This window comes from Lepidochelys kempii, chromosome 9 (genome assembly GCF_965140265.1).
Source record: "Lepidochelys kempii isolate rLepKem1 chromosome 9, rLepKem1.hap2, whole genome shotgun sequence".
Taxonomy (NCBI): Eukaryota; Metazoa; Chordata; order Testudines; family Cheloniidae; genus Lepidochelys; species Lepidochelys kempii.
In genome coordinates this window covers 84604172-84624689 of record NC_133264.1, presented here as the reverse complement: position 1 = coordinate 84624689, position 20518 = coordinate 84604172, and the positions used below count along the sequence as shown (strand labels likewise).

At 49.2% G+C, this 20518-nt stretch overlaps 2 protein-coding genes across 4 annotated transcripts in view; one reads left to right on the top strand and one right to left on the bottom strand.

Moving 5' to 3' along the window:
• LOC140916826 (uncharacterized) overlaps positions 1-18696 on the bottom strand; it is a 60476-nt gene extending 41780 nt beyond the window's left edge. The window contains exons 1-3 of the mRNA XM_073358714.1: positions 18396-18696; positions 16886-18168; positions 15508-15586 (exon numbers count right to left, since the gene is read on the bottom strand). Coding sequence (XP_073214815.1) covers positions 17093-18168; positions 18396-18696 — 1377 coding nt within the window. The 3' untranslated portion in view covers positions 15508-15586; positions 16886-17092. The remainder of the gene's footprint in view (positions 1-15507; positions 15587-16885; positions 18169-18395) is intronic.
• Positions 18577-20518, top strand: part of TMEM164 (transmembrane protein 164) — an 86624-nt gene continuing 84682 nt past the window's right edge. Inside the window, exon 1 of one of the 3 annotated variants that reach the window (XM_073361207.1) lies at positions 18577-19162. In XM_073361207.1, the coding sequence (XP_073217308.1) occupies positions 18695-19162 (468 nt within the window). In that variant the 5' untranslated portion in view covers positions 18577-18694. The remainder of the gene's footprint in view (positions 19163-20518) is intronic. The other 2 variants (XM_073361206.1, XM_073361209.1) reach the window with 2 other exon arrangements.

Below are 20518 nucleotides of genomic sequence, written 5' to 3'. Positions count from 1 at the left end.
CTGCAAGCCCCAGAGTCGGTCGGATCCGGGGAGAAAAGACTTGCGTAGAAGGCTCGGGCCCTCCCGCACATCGCCACCAGTTCCGTGAGGGGGGTGCCGTCTTCTGCCAGGAGGCAGGTGACATGTTTCTTGGCCCCCCTCATTTTCTCCAGGGCATAGAAGAAACGGAAGCCGCGATCCATCTCCCGAAGGAGGCGGATGCGGGATCGAACAAAGGCGCCCCGGGCCCGACTGTCCTCGAGGGCCCGGAGCTCCTCCCGCTTCTCCCGGCACGCTCCGCAGAGGAGTGGGTCCTCGGGGCTGGCGGCCAGACGTCTCTCCAGCTCTAAGACCTCCCGTTCCAACTGCTCTATCGCCGCATTTCTCCGTTGGCTGGTGCCCTGGGTGTAGTCGCGGCAGAAAAGCCTGGCGCACACCTTCCCCAGGTCCCACCATCGCTGCGCCAAGGGAAAGGCATGCTGCTGCCCTCGCCAGGCGAGCCAGAATTCCTGGAAGGACATCACGAAGCCCTCATCCTCCAACAGGCTGTTGTTAAAATGCCAGTAGGCCGGCCCCGGCCTCTCCACACAGAGGGAGGCTGTCACGGTGGATAGATGATGGTCAGAAAATGGGGCCAGCCGAATGCTGGAGGAGTGGGCTTGTGAGAGATGGAAGCATGATAAATAAATACGGTCCAACGGGGAGTGGCTCGACCAATGGGCTTCCACCTGGACAAAGGTGAACATGGAAGTGTCATCCGGGTGGTGGTCGCACCAGATGTCCACTAGGGAGTGATGTTCGACTATCTCCCAGAGGGTGTCCGTGGTGGCCGGGCACTGCTCGGTCCCCGAGCGGTCCTGTTCCTCGAGGGTGGTATTAAAGTCCTCTCCCAGGACCAGGCACTCGTGAGAATCTAAGGTGCCAAGGAAGACGGACGCCCGCTGGTAGAATTGCAGCCGCTCTGGGCCCGATGTCGGGGCATAGACGTTAATGAGCCCCTCCATACGGACCCGGAGATGCAGCAGGTGACCTGGCATGGCCTCGGCGACCCCTAGCACCTCGGGCCGTAGGTCAGGGGAGAACAGGGTCACCACTCCAGCCTGTTGAACTGTGGCATGGCTAAAGTAGACCCTGTGCCCCCACTCCAGCCATCAACTGTCTTCGGCGGTCAGGTCCATATGGGTCTCCTGCAGGAAAACCACAGAGTACCCTCCCTCCCAAATGAAGGAGAGCACCTGGGACCTGTGGAGAGCCATCCTACAATCCCGGGTGTTCAACATTGCGATGGTGAGAGGTGTCATGGGGAGGGTCGGGGGAGTCCTCACTGGCAGGGATGCTCGCATCTCCCAGCGGGCCACACAGCAGTCCATGACCCATCCCGAAGGTGAGTAATTTTTCATGGAAGACGCGGACCAGCCAGTAGGCCGCGGCATCCTGCTTCCCCATCTCTTTACCTTCCCCCATGAGGGCCCTTGTAGTCCGGAGGATTTGAGAAAAGTCCCCCCATCGCTGGAGAGCAAGTTGTACCTTGTTGTGTGAGCCACGGACATCCTCTAAAAACTTCTGCAGCTCTCCTCACAGCTCATGGGGGGATGGGGTTACGGCTTCCCGGTTGTTCCCCGGCAGGGCCCTTGGTGCAGCCCTGTGGTCCACTACAATGGACAAGCAGGGTGCGGACCCCTGACGGGGTGCCTGATGGGCTGGAGCTTCTAGGCCCGCCTCAAGCTCTGGGGCGACAGGGGGCGGTGGAGGGAAAATAGCAGCTCCTAATGGGTCGGGGCAGGAGAACACAAAGGCCACTCCCTGGGGGTCATCATTTGGGAAAGGGAAGGAGATAGCCCCGGGGGTGGCAATGACATTGCAGGAGGTAAATTGGATAGGGGTAGGGGCAGGGGCAGAAGCAGGGGCAGAGGCGAGGTTCTGGGTTTCGGGAGGCAAGCAGCTGGATGGTGGCGCCTCCCGATCAGGCTCAAGAGTTAAGGGGGTGGGGAGGGAGCTCTCAGTGACACTAGGCGCGCGCTCTGTGGTGGATTTAGCGGCCACAGCATCAGGAGGTGGATTATCTTCTGTAGGGCCCCTACCCGGGAAGGAAGTCGATTGCTCCACACCAACGGGGGTGCTCCTGGCGACTCGTGTCCCGGCCGCGTGGCACTGGCTGTCACTTGAGCAGGCTCGGTGGTCATCAGCGGGGTGCCATCAGTGGCTGGGTCGGTGGAGGAGTCCAGGGGCTCCTCAGAGGTGGGAGCGGAAGCAGCAGTTAAGGGGAGGGAGCATGGGGAAAAGAGGGGTGGAGTGAGGTCACCCAGATCGAGATTTGCTGGCAAAAGGTCGTCCTCCCCCTGGGTAACTGGGGTCAGATCAAGGCCTTGATCTCCTTGAACATGGAGGAGAGGACACTTTCCGCTGCCCCGGGGTTCTCCCCGGCGGCACCTGCCACGATGGTTGCCTCGGAGTTCACGGGGGCTTCGGGTAGCGTCAGGACAGAAGGGGCTTCCTTGAGGGTCTCGGAGGGGAGGGTCTCCCATGGAGGGGAGACACTGCCCTCCGGTGCTGCCACGTCTTTCCCAGCTGACACCGGTGGATGGGACGCACTCGTGGGCAAAGTGGAAGGTTCGGCATCGGTGCCTCCCTTCCTGGTCTTCTGGGGGGCCTCCACCTCCCGTAGCTGAGGCGGAGCTCGAGCCTTCCACTTGCCTTGCTTCCCCTGGACTAGGGCCCAGCCCTCCATGGCATCATCTGGGGGCTAGTTAGCAGGGGTCGTGTCAGGGGGAAAAGGTGATGGCTCAGGGACTTGTGGGGGGGGAAGGGTGGGGCAGCATAAGGGAGGGAGGATTCTCCCTGGGGCAGGCTCTCTCCCATGCCTGGTGGTATCTCTGCCACACCCTCCTCTATAGCCCCCGCTAGATTGTCAGCAGTGAGGGCAGGGCTCTCCCGCTCGTCTGGGCGCCGTAGGGGAGGTGCCCCTTGGGCCTGAATGGGAGTAGTGGTGGTCCAAAGAGGAGGGGGGGCGGGTTCGGGTACCGGGCGGCCAGGGGCATCGGCAATGACGGGGCCAATGTCCTGCTGGGTCTCGGGGATCCCAGGTGCCCCTCCTTGCCGGGCTAAGGGACAGTCCCTCCGGACATGCCCCAACGCCCGGCAGAGGTAGCACCGGGCTTCCCCCGTGGAAAAGTACACCCGGTAACGGGCCCCCTCGTGGGGGACTAGGAAGGACCCTTCGAGCGCCACTCTGTCACGCGCCGCTGACAGCAGTAAAAGTTGCACTTGCTGGTGGAAGGAAAAAATGTGACGGAGGGTGGGGTCCTTGCAGCCCAACAGGAGAGGACTGATAACAGAAACAGGTTTCCCCAGGATGGAAAGGGCAGGTAGCAGGGCAGCACTGGGGAGAAAAGGAGGAACAGAGGTCAGGACCAGGTGGATGCCCTGGTCCTCTAGCGCCTCTAGGGGGACAAACACTCCCCCCCCACCCACTGCCAGGCCCCTCTCCACAGCTTCCTGGGCGGTAGCCTCCAATGCTAAGAAGAAAACGAACTTTCCATACAATTTGGAGGCCACCACAATGGCCGAGGGCCCCACCACCCTCGCCAACGCCCGCACGTAGGTCTCCACGTGGGGCGAGGTGGGCACTAGGAGGCATCAGACACCGTGTTTCCTTGTCATGGTGGGAAAGGGGCCCCGGCCGCTATTAATGGTGGCGGAGGCGGTGGGCGGGAGAGATGATAAGGCGGCAGGCGGGGGGGCTGCTGCCGCCCGGGCATACATCCTGGGGGCTGAGGGAGGGACATCCACAGAGCTGGTAGAGGGGGCAGCGGGGGAGGACGCCGTGGTCGGTGGCGGGGCTGCAGCAGTGGGGGTGCCCCTGCCATGGGGGGCCCCGTGGTTTTAGCGGGGCCCTTCTTCTTGCCTTTGCCTTTCCCACCGGCTGGGGGGGCTTCCCTAGAGTCTGGGGAGGCAATGGGCATGGCAGTGGCGGAGGTCACCCTGGTGCCCTCCATTGCCGATGCCCCAGCGGGGACGGTGGCAGGTGATTAACAGGAGTTGGGGTCAAGTAGAAAGGAATAAGTTGTGGGGTGGACAATTTGGGGGGGGGGGCACATGAACCACACCGTACACTTGTCCAGAGAGTCCTGTTTGGTTGGCTGGTGCTTCTGGCCCATGCGATGGAATCAGGGCGAGCAGCTGAGTCCAGGGACAGATGTTAGTCCACCAGCAAAGATGGTGGAGTGAGGGGGTGAAAATTGTAGTGTGGGGGTTGGGAGGACACAGATGGATCGGGGGGAAGCTCCGTGCCACACCCCCTGTGTCCCTACAAACACAGTTAAGACACAGTCAAGGCCTCCCCCCACACGAGAGCACAGTTTGAAAGTTACTCAGTCTTAGGCCCCCTCCACGGCAATTTGTAGATTCCCCAGGCGGTGTTCCTCCAGTGGACGGTTTTTTCTCTGTCTGTTCCAGGCTTTCTTTTTTGCTTTCTAGAAATGCTGGAGGAAGTGATAAGATTCCTCTCAACTGGAGACGGGTCCGCAGACAAACAGCAAGCGTCTGGGTCTGGGGGCTGGGTCCTTCCACTCCCCCCCCCAGGAAGCGGGCCAGCAGGCCCCCCCCCAGGCAGGGATTTCAGCTGGAGTGGCAGCAGCGTCTGAGGGCGGGCAGGGGGCTAACAACCAGCCGGCAGCCAGCCAGCACTCTAGCAACAGCAGAGAAAAAAGAAACAACAAAAAGAAAGGAAAGGGGGTAAAGTGTCTAGGCCGGTCGGGGGGGAAGCCAAAAACAGGAGCAAAAAGCAAGGAAAGCCTAGGCCAGAGGATGGCGACAGGAGAGCAGGCTACATAGGTCCCTTTTCCTGGGTAAGGTAACAGAGAAGGTTGCAGAATAATCAGGAACCTTCTGGAGACAATTTAGACAGACAGGCTGATTAGAACACCTGCAGCCAATCAAGAAGCTGCTGGAATCAATTAAGGCAGGCTAATCAGGGCACCTGGGTTTAAAAAGGAGCTCACTTCAGTTTGTGGTGTGTGTGTAAGGAGCTGAGAGTGAGAATACTGTTGGAGGACTGAGGAGTACAAGCATTATCAAACACCAGGAGGAAAGTCCTATGGTTAGGATAAAGAAGGTGTTGGGAGGAGGCCATGGGGAAGTTACGCAGGGAGTTGTAGCTGTCGCACAGCTGTTCCAGGAGGCACTCTAGACAGCAGCATTCCACAGGGCCCTGGGCTGGAACCCGGAGTAGAGGGTGGGCCTGGGTCCCCGTCCCCTCCCAACTCCTGGTCAGACACAGGAGGAGTTGACCTGGACTGTGGCTTCATGAAAATGGCCAAACTGAGGGATGCCGTGAAGTTCCAAGGTGAGCAAATCCACCAATAAGCGCAAGACCCACCAAGGTAGAGGAGGAACTTTGTCGCAGTCTATAGATGTATTTTGTCTCCTTTGAAAGTATTAAAATAGCCAAGTGTCTCCCTCTGTCCTTCACTTACTCTAGAGAAATATACTATGCAAATATCCTTAACTATTAGGGGTGGTAAGGGTTATCGCCATTCTGGAACACATTCTTTATCTTATTAATTATCAATGGCTGTATGGTCCAGATCTGTGAACCAACTGGTAAGCGGAGTCTTTGATCAGTTATTTAGTCATCCATTTCCCTTGCTTTGTCTGAACAGTACCTCGTTGTTTTTTAGATGATAAATGTTGTATCCTTTGTCATAAGTTTAACAAGTCATACTTGAGAGATCAAACACTGGATGCATCTTATGTGGATGCACTTTATCTAATTCTTTTAATGGTTATTCCCCCCCCCCCTTTTTGGTAGAAATAATTTCCACATCTTCATCCCTGCTCTATTCAAAATGTATTCAAGTATCCTGAACTCTTTATGATAAAGAGTCTGATCCTGTTCCCATTGAAGTCAATTAAGTCTTACCATTGATTTCAATGGAAACAAGATCTGTCTCAAAGCCACAACAGGACTGATGACAAGGAGCACTTATCCTGATCCCATGCAAGAATAAATGTTTCCAAAAGTCCTGTTATTGACATTACAGGGGTTATAAGAGCACTTCCACCGACTTTCTACAGTTGAACCCAGGCTAGCTTTCTTTTTTGGAGACCCCTCAAATGTCTGTGTTTGATAAAATCTGTAACAGCCCTTGGGCTGAAGATCCTTGAGCTAAGCCAGCCCTGATTACAAGATGAACCCCATCTGAGAGGAATCAGGTGATCTAATATAAAAGGCAGGAGGAAGCTGCAGCTGGGTAACTAAGAGGAGAAGACAGACAAATCTCTGGATGGAGTGGAGGAACTGGAACTAAGTATGAAGTGGATTATGATTTTGGATTTTATGTTGAGGACTCATTGAGGATTGTTTGGATTATTTTCTGATTAAGGACTTTGAAGTTTGTGTGGAACTTCATTTGATGTTAAACCAGCCCCAGAAAGGGGTGCTGTGAGCCACAGCAGAGTCTAAAGGGCTCCCCAGATGAGGCTATCAGGGGTAGGCTGCTTGCAGAGCAACCTTTGGCCAGATGCTCAGGAAGTGGCTACATCTCTCTATAGTCAAATATCTCCTTGCTCTTTATCGCTGCTACCTGTCTTTTGGGCTGTAAGCTGTTCAAGGCAGGGTTTGGGTTTTCCTATATATCTGTATAGTACCTAGTATGCTTTAGTTCCAATGTCATAGAATTATGGTAATTGGCTTATTTATAGCTGGAGTAAAATAGCAACTGTTTTACAGAAGTGCTTAATTAGCTGCCACAGGCAAGAAAGCTGGTATGACTAGTTCAGACTGGCTTTATAGAACTCTCCCAGCAGTGTCAGCAAAATCCATTTAATGAAACACAAGATTGCTGATCAGTCAATGAGAATTTATTCTGACAATTAGCTATCTCTAGGGTCACTCTTGCTTAGCAACTTGGAAGAGATAATTGTATGCTCATCATGTGAAGCACAATCCATTGTATGTCTACTGTATAAATCTTAAGTAGTTACTAACAAAAGAATGCCCTGTCTTGTCAAAACATTTAGGATCAGATTTTTGGGGTTTTTTTTAAGGCCACTTTGCAGTGCATAAGTGGCACTAAGTAACCTTAAATGGCTGGAGAAGATGTCTCTGCTAGCAGAAAACTGGCCTCCTAGACCAGCCACTGCCCCTTCCTCCCCAGAGTAAGGGCAGGGGGTGCCATTCTGGAGATGTTGTGAAGCAGAACTCTACCCAGTTCTCATCTAGCCTAAGTTACAGCCGCTTCTGTGCGAGTCTAGCCAGGGCCAGTTTACAGCTTTCCGCTTCCATCAGCATCCCCTACTGTGCTGGAGCATTGGCTAGAGCTAGGGCAGGATGGCAAATCTGCCCCTTATGCCCATCCCACTATTAAAGAGGAATGAGCATATCTGAAGCACAGTTAACTGGTTCCTTCTGTGGATTGATCACAAAGATGCAGCACTAGCTGTATCTTGTATCCGTGTCCCTTCAATAAGCAAATTAGTCAGGTGCAGTTATAAAGTAATTCTTTAGTAGACTATACAACTAAATAGGCTAGGCCAATTTACAGGGGTCCCATCTCCTCTTAATTTACTCAGAGGCTCTTTGTCCAGCGTGTTTCTCTTCTTCCTCCATAGAAGCTGGAAAAACCATTGTCAAAATGCTCCTCAGTGTTGTCTTGTTCCTTCCTTGATTAAGATACTTGCCCGTTACAAGAACTAGCAGCAGGTTGCATTGCTGTAAACATTGGAAAGAATGGTATTGTGGCAAAATGATCCCCATCTAAACTATATGCAAAGGCATTTAAGTTAGCAAGGAATTTCCTAGGGACTCCTTGAACCAGGAGTAGAGTTACACTGGTTTCCATTAAAGTCTTTTTGTTCTGCCTTTGGAACTGTGTAGCTTTATTGGCATGTATCTCTTGTCTGCCATAGTCACCATCAGCTTTCTATTTGCTTTTGTGAGCAATTCAAGGTGTTGACTTTGATCTCTAAAGTCCTGTTTGGTTTGGACCCTTGCTTCTTTATAGATCACATCTCTCTGTGTGGCATAATAGTTGAGATCAGCTGGTATGGTCCCTAGCTATTAATGTCTGGGGCTTGTGACCAGGTGTTCAGAGAGAGAAACCCACTGTGCCATGGAAATCAATTCACCATTGTTCCCCTGTTTACTGACTTTCAGGACACAGTCTAAAGTCAGTCTCTTCACTCAGGCTTTCCTGTGAGGTCAGATGGCTGGAAAGACTCAGTGACTTTGCTGAATTTTTTATGTTGATTATAGTTTTTGCTGTGCATGTGCTGGCAGGCCCAAAGATGGGTGAATTTTATAAAGCTATAAATAAATTAACCCAGGGAGATCATTCAAGTTTGATCTTCATTCTGAATGAATCTACTATCCACGTCTTTAAAGTTTCAATTCTCTATTGTTTGCTATCCATGTAGTAATTCTTATAATCTAAGTGTGGAGAAAAAATACCTCTTCCATTTAATTGTCTGTTAATGTACTTTTATGGAAAACTCAGTCTTTTGTATAAATATTATTAGATTTTTTTTTATCCTTAAAATCCATCTTCAATTTTCCTTTAACATTTAGCTGTTTCCTTTAGCATTTAATGACAACCCCCTGAAGCCACAGTTAAATGTCACAACAAAAAAAAAATTGGTGGTTGAATTCTTCAGAAAAAGGAAATTAAGGAGAAAAACCCTTCCTTATGCTAATCACTGATATTATTCATTCTCCTCCTCTGACAGGCAAGTTTCATTGCCACTCTGTTTAAAAACACTGATCTTTAAAAAGGTCTCACTGAAAACAGTGAGCCCGGTAAGCTAGTAATAAAATAGAGCAAGAATTTCAAACTAAGTTGAGATGTTGGGTTTTTTCCCCATGTAGTCATTGCATCCCATACTAGGCGAAATCGGGGACGAATCTGGTCTGTGGTGACCATGTGTAGCTGTTTCCAAAAGACTGCCTCTCGCTGTGCACCATGCAGTAGCAGCTCTGGTCAGTGCAGACACAGCAACAAACGTAGGAACTTGAGAGGTGATTGTTCCCAGGGAAGGCTCTTTGGCTTGAAATGCACTGCTTCTGGAGTGAGGCTTCTTCCCCTATGGAAAGATGCAAGACTTGCTTTTTTTAATATGGACAAAGATGCATAGCAATTCCTATAGTGGATCAGAGCCATAGTCCATCTAGTGCAGTATCTTGTCTCCAACAATGGCTAGTATCAGATGTTTCAAAGGAACAAACCTTCCAACAGCCAAGACTCTGATCCTGCAAAACACTGCTGAAACATACGAGTAGTCCAGCTGAAGTCAATGGAACTACTCAATCTAAAAGTTAAGCATGTTTGCAGGATTGAGGCTCAAGTACAGTAAATGGTTCTAATCCTAGTATGTGAGAGGAGCCTAGAATCTTAATCTTCTTTATCATGTTTTTGAGATACTTAAATTCATGTAATGGCAGCTACATACTACTGTGATGAGCACTTTAATAATGTGCAATTTTTAAAGGAAGCATTTTTTCTTTTACCAGATTCAGTTCTCCATACTCATTTGAACTATAGTATTTTCCTGATATGCTCAAAGGATATTTAGTACAGCTGAATCCTTTATCACATGGACACACAAAGAAACGTCTCCGGTTCTCAGAAGTGTCCTAGAAGTTGCATCAGTGTCGTCAAGAAAACAATTTTGCCTATTTGCTCTAATATGGGCAGAATGGCTAGGCTCCAGATGAAATATTAACCAAGTTTTTCTGTCTGTTGCACATAACAGATGTTTGTTTCCTTTCTCTTTTGCAGCCAATGTTTGCCTCTATCAATGCTAGTGTTTTTGTATGGAGGAAAACTAATTTAACCTCAGGAAACAAACGACATAAATGTTCCACTGAAAGCTGGTTCACACATCGTTATCTAAACAGACTCACTCACTTACTGCTTTATAACTAAACCTTCAGCTCACTGATTTAAAAACATGAGAATTTGACATGCTTTTTTTAAGCATTTATTTTGGATGCTTTGTGTTGACATTTAATTATCTTGATACTCCCTGACATGTGTTCTTGCTACATTAGCTGACAGAAATATGGATAAATGGAGCAGCCTACTAACTTCTTCCTAGAAGATACATGCTAATGAGTCCACACTAGAGGAAATCGGCAAGTATGCTACTTTCTGGGCTTTTCAGTTGAGTAAACAAGCCTTTCTTTCAATTAATTAAACAAATGTACTTCATCAACTACTTAATGTGCAGAAGATCAGAATGATTAATGACAATCACTGTGGAACTGGATTTATGATGGCCCATGGAAGGTTGGACTAGGCTCACCCATTATGGCTTAGCCAGAAGGAATAGGGGCTGACCTTTGAGTTGTTCTTGGTGCAAAGGTAACCTCCCAAGTGTGAACCAGACTTACAACAAGGCAGCAATATTTGCCTGACATAATTAATACATAAGTGTAAGTAGTCCCAGTTTCTCAGCTAAGTGTTTACGGTGGAGACTGTCCCAGTTCCAGCAGGGCCACTGACTGTGGCCGGGAGGCAGGGCTTGGGGGAGTGGATCTGTGGGAAATCTAGGGGGGGTGCTGGGCTGTGAAGGGGCAGGGAAGATCTGTGTGTGTTGGGGCACTAGGGAGTGGGTGTTCTGTGGGGGATGCTGGGCAGTTGTGGTTGGGATGTGGGCAGGGGTGGTGTTGTGCAGGGTGCTGTGCATTTGTGGGTGGGACTGGGCATAGGGAGTCGGGGTGTTTGGGGGGGGGTGTGACATAGGCCCACCCCCAAGGGGAAGGAGCTTGCTGGCAGCAAAGGGCCGGGCAGGCCACTGCGTCTGGCAACTGCTGATTTGTAAATAGTACCCTCACATTGGGCGGAGTGGGGCTTGCCATGCCATGCCCCATTGCCTCTGGCTGGCCCATCACTCCAGGGACTGACCTCCCCACGCCATGCTCCATTGCCCTCATGGGGGGCCAAAAATATGTTTGGCGCCAGATCCACAAAAGGTTAATCCGGATTTTGCCTCTGTTCCCATGGAGTCAATGGGAGACTTACAACTGACTTATTAGGAGCAGATAGGAACCTTCTTTATTCTTGGGATGGAAGACATTTATATAAATTATCCTTTTAAATTCCTATATTTTGCATTTCCTCACAGATTAAGTTTAGATCTCACTATGATAGGTGTCTGAGAAATACAATAAACTGAGCCACCGACAGGCAAGCAATCCCATGCCAAGTAATAGGAAGCACAAGCCTCAGCCATGTGTGCAAACATCAGACACAGCAATTATTTCCTTTTAGGTGATCAATTCAATTATTGACATAAGAGATGTCTGTTTACAATGGCTTTCAGGAAAGTGATAAGATATCCAGTGAAAGGCAGAGAAGGAACAGCAAATAGGAAAGGCTTATCATTTTGCCAGTAAGAGGATTGTATGTGCATTAAAGAGTGTAAACTCCACAGGGCAGGAACCATGTGTTCTGATTTATTAGCAGAGCACCATGCACATCAGCAGTAGTATGGGCCTGATTCAAATTCCACTGAAGTCAGTGAGGGCTTGATAGAATGAGCCTGCTCTTTAGGATCAATGTTCTTGTTTTAAAATGTTCTTGGGCTTTCCAAGGTAGGTCATGTTTTATTAATCAATGGCCCTACTGCATTACACGAGTACTTAGGCCTGGACTACACTGGGGGTGGGGTTTCGAACTAAGATACGCAACTTCAGCTACGCTATTTTCGTAGCTGAAGTCGAAGTATCTTAGTTCAAGTTCCCCGCCCGTCCTCACGGCAGCGAGTTGACCGTGGTGGCTCCCCCGTTGACTCTGCTTACTCCTCCTGCTGAGGTGGAGTACAGGTGTCGATTCGGGGATCGGTTTATCGCATCTAGATGAGATGCGATAAATCGATCCCCGATAGATTGATCAGTACCCGCCGATCCTGGTAGTAAGCTGGGAGCTCTCACTACTAACTATAGGATTCATCTGAAGTCTGACTGGTCACTGTATTCAGGTAGAAGTAGTTTGCAGATGTGAGGATACAGTGGCAAACTCTTCTTGGAGCAGTACACTCCATCTTGAAAAATAAGTTTTTGCTGAAATCTTCTTTGGTTTTAGTAAGAAGTCTGTAATCCATTTCATCTTGATAATGTTTAAGATGAGCCCTTAATAAATCCTGAGATTTATTCATATAATTAACTTCATCTGTTACAAAGATCCTCTTTGTTCATACTAATAAAAGTGAGGGCTTTGTCTGCCGCTACTGATTCCACTTTTCAATTTAAAAAGGGGGCTGTTATGGTAATCTTTGATATGTCTGCTAGCAGCCTTGCTTTCCTATTCTAATGGGCTTCTAATTAATTCAACACTAAGATTAAGATATTCTATAAGGACTTTCCCTGAGACTTATGCCCAGCTATAATACTGACCTTACCTAAAAGGACAGGCTACTCAGTCTGGAAATGCAACACTTAGGTGGATCAGTTTCAAACGTGTGTGTGTGTGTTTCCTCTGGTTATATACTGTAATTCTCACTGCTTTCACTTCTTCATTTTGTGCCTTTGGCTATAAATTTAATTCTTCATCTCTCTCTCTCTCCAAAGAAGGTTCCCTATAACACTGGATTCTATTTTTAAAAATAAACCAAAACTCTCTCACAAGAAACTCAATGCTAGGCTTGCAGTTCTCTTCTCTACCCACTTTTCTCAAAGCAATAGACCATAGTTTATGAACAGTAGCACAGAGTATTCTGTCTCATCAGGACAGCCTAGAGCTTGTTTCTTTCTTTGTGTGTGTTTTTTTTTTTTTTTTTGCTGCCCTGAACAACTTGAAACATATCCATCCCTTCCGTTCCCTCAACCATGTACAATAAAACCATCACTGTTGCCACAAACACCACCCAGATCTGCTTTATATTAGAGACAGCAGTCCAATTCCCTGTTACTATGTTTCTTCCAATTTTCTCATCTTTTGTAGGGTCTATCTCAGGGACTTCTTTCCTAAACCCTTCTTTTGTGAAGAGAAACTGACCTACTAAGCTGCTTAATACACTATTTTAAACTCTCCTATGTAGTATTTATCTTACAATACATATAAATGTGGAGCTGGAGGGGACCCTAAGAGGTCACCAAGTCTATTCCCCTGTGCTGGGGCAGGACCAAGGTGTTTGTCCAACCTGTTCTTAACAGCCTCTAATTATGGGGATTCCACAACTTGTCTTGGAAGCCTATTCCAGAATGTAACTGCCCATGTAATTAGAAAGCTTTTTTCTAAAATCTAACCTAAATCTCCCTTGCTGCAGATTTAAGCCCACTATTTCTTATCCTACTGTCAGTGGACATGAAGAATAACTGATCACCTTCATAACCATCCTTAACATACCTGAAGACTGGGAGAAGTAGGACAGTCTGCTTTTAAACAGAGGAGGATAACTAGTTTTAAAAAAAACCCAAAAACTACTTAATAGAGTTAGAAAACCTCTCAAACAACCACTTTTTAAGAATTGTAAGAATAAATGAAAGCGTCCCTTTGGCTTCACAAACACAGAAATGTTAATCTTAGCATTTCAAGGAACAGGAGACTGATTGGATACTATCCCCTATCCTTTTTGTGCTGCTAAATGATGCAGTGCACCCAGTATTTCCAAAAGCATTCCATAAGTGGTAATGTAAGGACACCAAGAAAATAGCACTAAAACATTCTCTCTTCTCAAAGAATATTCATTGCAATAAAAACATATTTGCCTTTTGTTAAAGATAGAATTTGTTTTAACTGAAAATCAACTGCAATGTTGTTTAATGTATGAAATTTTAAAGGTTTCACATTGAAATTGTAGCAATAATTTCACACTGCACTGCCACTTCACAATTCAATAATTTTCATAACTCTACAAAGAAGGTCCTGATTTTCCAGACTTTATATTATAACCAAGAATAAATACTGCCCTAGAAATTAAGTGTTTACATCTGAGACCTGTTCTAATATTATAACCTGTAAAAATCTTAATGGCACAGAAGTTCAAGTTTCTATAACTTTGTAACCCTCTGGATGACAAAGCATCTTGGTTTTGAAGAAGAATTCTCTATCTGAGGACAGGTACAACACTCTACCACAATGATTAAATTTGTAAAAAGACAGATGGCTACTTGACATGTCCTTAAATATTTAAATTTAAACTAATGTTGCTTTTAGAATTATTGTTTTACAAAAAGAAAAGGCGTACTTGTGGCACCTTAGAGACTAACAAATTTATTAGAGTATAAGCTTTTGTAAGCTACAGCTCACTTCATCGGATCTGATGCTCAAATAAATTTGTTAGTCTCTAAGGTGCCACAAGTACTCCTTTTCTCTTTGCGAATACAGACTAACACGGTTGCTACTCTGAAACCTGTTTTACAAAAGTCACTCTTTGAAATACCAGATTTTTATAAACAGCTAGTAACAGTACTTACATATTTTTCTAAATGCTAGGTATGCCAAGTCTCTAGATCAGTGGTGGGAACAGTGAACCACGGGCACCGGGAGCTGCAGGCAGCAGTGCAAATGTAAACAAATGGTCTGGCAGCCTGCCAGTGGATTAACCTGACAGGCCAGCTTGTGGCCTGCCTGTTACCCACCACTGCTCTGCATCTTAACACAATTTTCCTGTTCTATAACACAAGTTAAAAATATTAAAGACCAGATACTAAGGGGATATACAGAAAACACCCACATCATTAATAAACTTTGCTCTTCCTCCCACGGCTTCCTTATGTAGAAGTCTGTCAATTACTAGATACAAAATATCACCTAAATTCCTCCTTTTTTGACCTTGCCTTAGCTCAAATCCATATTCATACCTCAGTGCTCAATAATACTCAGCACCTTATAAGTTCAGGCCCTCTGGTATTGCCCTCTTTTATGGATTTACTTAAGTCCCATGCTAGCCAGACTACTCCCTATAATTATAGGATGCAGGCTTTTTCTGCCCGACTGATTTGTTATCCACCTCAAAATTCAATTCAAAATCCCTCCTGGTTTTCTAATTTACAGATTTACACATTTCTGTCTATATAACGATTCAGCATTTCTATACCCCTTAACCAATTCATCACCTACACCCCCATAGAGATAGCATCTTTATTTACTGATGGGAAAGTTCAGATAGAGATGGCTGGGGCAGGAGTTTCTGCCTTCCAGTATCATGCTGAGATCACTGGACAAGACTGATCCGGTAATGTTAATATCCACCTATTTCCCCACCACCTCATTCCACAACTCCAACCCTAAGAGAGAGGTTTTTGGGAAATCTTGGTGGGAGGGAGAGGGCAAGGAAGGGAAAAAAGTATATTCCATTCACTACTGTTACCTCATCCTATCTAGAGCTCTAGATCCTACAGCCACACATTGTGCTGGTGGCTTCCTGGCTCCATGTGTCCTTCCTACCATTACATCTACAACATGTATTCAAGAAGGTGTGAGTGACAAAGGAAAACCAGTCTGGTGCTGCTATTTCACCTGATATGCAGTTTTATTTATAGAGCAACAGGAAAAAGTGTGTTAATAAACAAAAAAACCAACTACATACCTTATTTTGTTTTTTAGGTCTGACATGGCATCTGTATCTTTAAATTCTCTTGCAATTTGCACTGTTCCATAACCCCCACCTGCAAAGGCAAGGCCAACTGTATTTGAGGAATGATTTCTGACAAATGGAAATACAATACACATAGGTTGCTAGATAACATAAGAGAAGCCTTGTACAAAATTCTCATATTTGTTCCCTCATTTTTTGTTCACAGTTGACTTAACCAATAAGCTTTTATAGTGGGTTTTTCAACCAATAGTTGCCAAGTGGTTGAGGCAAATAACTTCCCTCCTATTTTAATGGGGTGGGGGGAGACTGAGGGTAAATAACTTGTCCAGGGTAGCACTGAAGTCTATGGCAGAGCTGACTGGAGGTCCTAGAATAACTACAATGAAAATGGTCTTATTTACAAGTCCTTATCTATACTAGTTTGCCTTTGTAGTTTATTTTGAAAATTGAATGTACCTGATGCTGACAATTATGAAGATGGAGGGCCTTAACTGTTGCATTGGAATACAGAACTGGCACACACATGCTATAATAAGACAGACCAAGTTTTTTCACAGCACAATATGTCTTAAGTAGTGACATTATTATTTTTAAGTTGAGGTTGGCAGCAAGAATTGGTTCAGATCATCATACACAGTGGGTGGAATCTTTGAGAAAAGTTTTATCACATGAGACAGTTGTCTAGATATGTTCACTTAAAGTCCTACCAAGTTTGACAGCATCCCCTTAATCCCACAATTCTACTTTAGTACTAATCTTTCCTATGGCAGCAAAATTATACAAACACATTTTATAAGTACACTACACAGCTACAGGCCAGATAGAATTAGCTCTTGCCAGTTCTTAAGATCAAATTTGCAAAACAAGGGTTCTATTTGTGTGCATATAACTTTGCATCCATAATGATTTGCAGTGCCAATGCACACACAAAATTCAGCATGTGTATAATGGTATAAGAGAAGACAGAGTCAATTCTGTTTGAGAACACAGTGATAGTACAGAAAAGTTTCCCTTCAGGGTTGTGAGCACTTTAAATATATGCAAATTGGGGGGGGGCAGATGAAGCCCCTTTTGAAAATTTGGCCTTTAATGGTGCAGCAGGTGAAGTAGTGGGCTGCTACATGTACTATGACCCTTTGCTTTGGAGGCACTTGCACTAGAAGCTGGTCCTTCTCATGATAGTTGTGCTGTTTTTGATGAACTGATTCGACAACAACTACAATTATGAGCATGAGAAAACAACCCCATCCACGCCAGCATTTAATACAGGAAACAGCTCTAGTAACCCCATTGCAGAAGTGCTGTGTGGTTTGTTTGGTTTTTTTGGGTGGTTGTTTGAAAACAGCACGAAGGAATCCGTCCGTCCTACCTTTTTTTCACTCTCTTTCCTGCTCCGGTGTCTGGGATTAAAACAAAACACATGGGCATTTTAAAGATGTCTGAGCTGGGGCATAAAGGAGGTAGTGGCAGAAGCAAGAGGGAGCAGGTTGGGCGCGTGGCATTGGAACAGTTTTTATAGTGGGGGTGCTGAAAATCATTGAACCAAATGGTAAATCCTGTATATGAGGAAATCATTTTAAGTTCCATCACCCATGGGTTGTGGTGAGTGAAGAGGAGGCAAGAATGGGAAGCAGAAGGAGGAGACTGATGGCACAAGGAGGTGAGTGGAGGAGGGCGGAAGGAGGGTGCAGGGGTGGGTGAGGGGAGGAGAAAATGGAATGAGGGGAGGAGGAAAGGGGCAAAGGAGGGCGCAGGGGGTGAGTGAAGGAAGGTGCAGAGGATGAAAGGGGGAGGAGGATGCAGAGGTGAAGGAGGGCGCACAGGGTGAGTGGAGGAGGAAGGATGGCACAAGGAGGGGAGGAGGAGAAAGGAGGGCACAGTGGGTGAGGGGAAAAGGGGTGGAGGAGGGCACAGGGGGTGAAGGAAGGTGTAGAGGGTGAAAGGGAGAGGAGGAAGCAGAGATGAAGGCAGGCACTGCAGGGGGGGAGGGGAGAAGGCAGCAGGAATGAAGGAGGGCAGGGGGAGAAGGGAGCAGGAGGAAGGAGAGGGGTGGGGAGAGAAGGCAGCAGGGGTGAAGGAGGTTGCAGGGGGTGAGGGGAGGAGGAAGGAGGGCGGAGGGCGCAGGAGAGAAGGTGGTGAGGGGAGGAGGAAGGTGCAGAGGGTGAAAGGGGGAGGTAAAGGTGGGCAAGGGGGGTGAGTGGAGGAGGAAGAGGGCGGCAGGGGTGGGTGGAGAAGGGGGAAGAGGCAGCAGGGGTGAACGGGGTTGCAGGGGGTGAGGGGAGGAGGAAGGAGGGCGCAGGGGAAAGGTGGTGAGGGGAGGAGGAAGGTGCAGAGGGTGAAAGGGGGAGGTAAAGGCGGGCAAGGGGGGGTGAGTGGACGAGGAAGGAGGGCGCAGGAAGAGAAGGGGGAAGAGGCAGTAGGGCTCAGTGGATGAGGAAGGAGGGCGGCAGGGGCGGGTGGAGAAGGGGGAAGAGGCAGCAGGGGTGAACGGGGTTGCAGGGGGTGAGGGGAGGAGGAAGGAGGGCGCAGGGGAAAGGTGGTGAGGGGAGGAGGAAGGTGCAGAGGGTGAAAGGGGGAGGTAAAGGCGGGCAAGGGGGGGTGAGTGGACGAGGAAGGAGGGCGCAGGAAGAGAAGGGGGAAGAGGCAGTAGGGCTCAGTGGATGAGGAAGGAGGGCGGCAGGGGCGGGTGGAGAAGGCCACAGCAAGAGGGCGGAGGAAGCGGGGAGCGGGCGGCCCGGCGCAGCCAATCGGGGCCGGTTCATCCCTGTCTCGGTGTGAGTCAGGCGCGGCGCTGGGGTGATGTTGCTGCGCCGGGCAGGGACTGGGAGAGCCGCCCGCGCCACAAGCGGGACGCGGCAAGGGCGGGCGCCCCCTGCTGCCTGGGCAGCTGCTGCCGCCGCCTGCTGCCGCCGCTGGCCCCGTAGCCGGGGGCGCTCGGCCTGCCCGCTCCCGGCGCGCTGAGGGATCCGACCCCTCGGCGCGCGGGGCCCGGGGCGGCGGCAGGGGGCGCGCGGGGCGGACACCAACGGGAGGAAGGGGGCGGGGCCCGGGGGCGGGGCTGCCGGTTCCCCTCCCGCGCTGAGTGGTTCCCTCTCTCCGCAGACGCGCCGCCGAGGGAGCAGGGCTCGGGGCTGCCCGGCTGGGTGCGGCTGGCTCCTGCCGGGGGTCCCCGCTTTTCATGCTCCGCCAGCCAGCCCGCATCCTGGCTGGGGTCCCGCCCTGGTCCGACTTGCTCCGGCACAGCGAGGGCGAGCAGGAGAGGCGGCACCGCGCCATGGCCCGCTACAGCCTCAGCAACCTCCTGGACTGGCTCTACGGCGGGGTGGACCCCAGCTTCGCGGGCAACGGGGGGCCCGAGTGCGCCGCCTTCCTCACCCCGCAGCAGCGCCTGCTGGAGAGCCTGGTCTTCCTCACCGTGGGCGTCCTGGAGATCCTGGTGTCCCTGCGGAAGATCAGGCGGCAGCTGCCCTCCAGGGAGGAGGGAAACCATCCGGCCCAGCAACCCCAGGCCAAGCAGGAGAGCCTGGGCAAGAACCTGCTGTTGGTGGCCCTCTGTCTCACCTTCGGCCTGGAGGTGGGGTTCAAGTTCGCCACCAGGACGGTCATCTATCTGCTGAACCCCTGCCACGTGGTCACGATGTTGCAGGTAAGAGTTATGTGTCACCTCTGTCCGCGCTGGGAAGTTGGAATCGACCCCCCCTGCTCTCAGCTCACTCACCTCATGCGTGGAGAGACGCTAGCAAGAGGTGCCTTGCCAAAAGCCACCTGTTAGGATGTGAATGGGGTGTGGGGTGTCATGTGGGAGGCTGATAGGATGCTGCTGCAGCCAAATCCCATGTTTAAAAATCTCTCACTATGTCATTAGAAACATCTTGAATATATTAGGTATTAATTGAAAGCTTTTGAAATAATCTGAAGAACTTTTTGCCCTTGTATTGTCTTTGGCCCTGATGGAGCAAAGATTTAACCTGCCTGCTTAACAGTATACGCTCAGGACAGTTGTGTCGACTTCAATGGGGTTCTTTATTCCCATACTTAACTTTACATATTGCAAGTTATTGTAGGAGCAGAGCCCTTGTTTGCATCTTGTATTTGTTCGTGCTGTGAAAATGAAAAGAAAGTAGTCAATTTCATTTCCTGGCTCTGATACACCAGTCCAGGGCTCTAGTGTTAGGGTTGCAAACACAGCAGGGGAGTGTGTGTGTGTACTATTTTCACTGGATTTCTTTTCAATATTATGCAGATATTTCCCTTGGTTTTAGGCTTTAGATATGTATGTACATCAATTTTTTTCACCACCCAGTACAAGATAAAATGATACAAATATCAGGAATTCAAGATCTCTAATGTTTAATAAGCTGTTATATCCGGGGAGGGCAAACTACAGCCCACAGGCTGGATCTGGCCTGTCGGGGATTTCAATCTGGCCAGTGGGATTGCCAGCCCTGTGGTGCAGCGGGGTTTAGGCAGACTCCCTGCCTGACCTGGCCCCACGCTGTTCCCAGAAGCCGTCATCATTGTATCCCTGCATCCCCTGGGTGGGGGTGGGGGTGGGGATGGGGGGGCGCAGAGGGCTCTGTGCGCTGCCCTCACCTGCAGACAACTGCCCTCTGCAGCTCCCATTGGCCAGGAACGGCCAACTGCAGCCAATGGGAGCTTTGGGGGTGTACTCGTAGGTGAGGGTAGCGTGCAGCGGAGCCACCTGCCCTGCCCCACCCTACCCCTAGGAGCCACTGCCGGACATGCTGGCCACTTCTGAGAGTGGTGCGGGGCCAGGGCAGACAGGGACCCTGCCTTAGCTCCGCTGTGTGTTGCTGTCATTCCGGAGCTGCTCGAGGTAAGTGCTGCTTGGACGGAGCCTGCACCCCGAATCCCTCCTGTACCCCACACCCCTGCCTTGTGCCCCCTCCTGCACCCCAGCCCTTTGCCCTGAGCCCCCTTCCTGCACACCACACCCCCTCCTACACACCAAGCCACAGCCCTACATTCATGGCCCTGTATA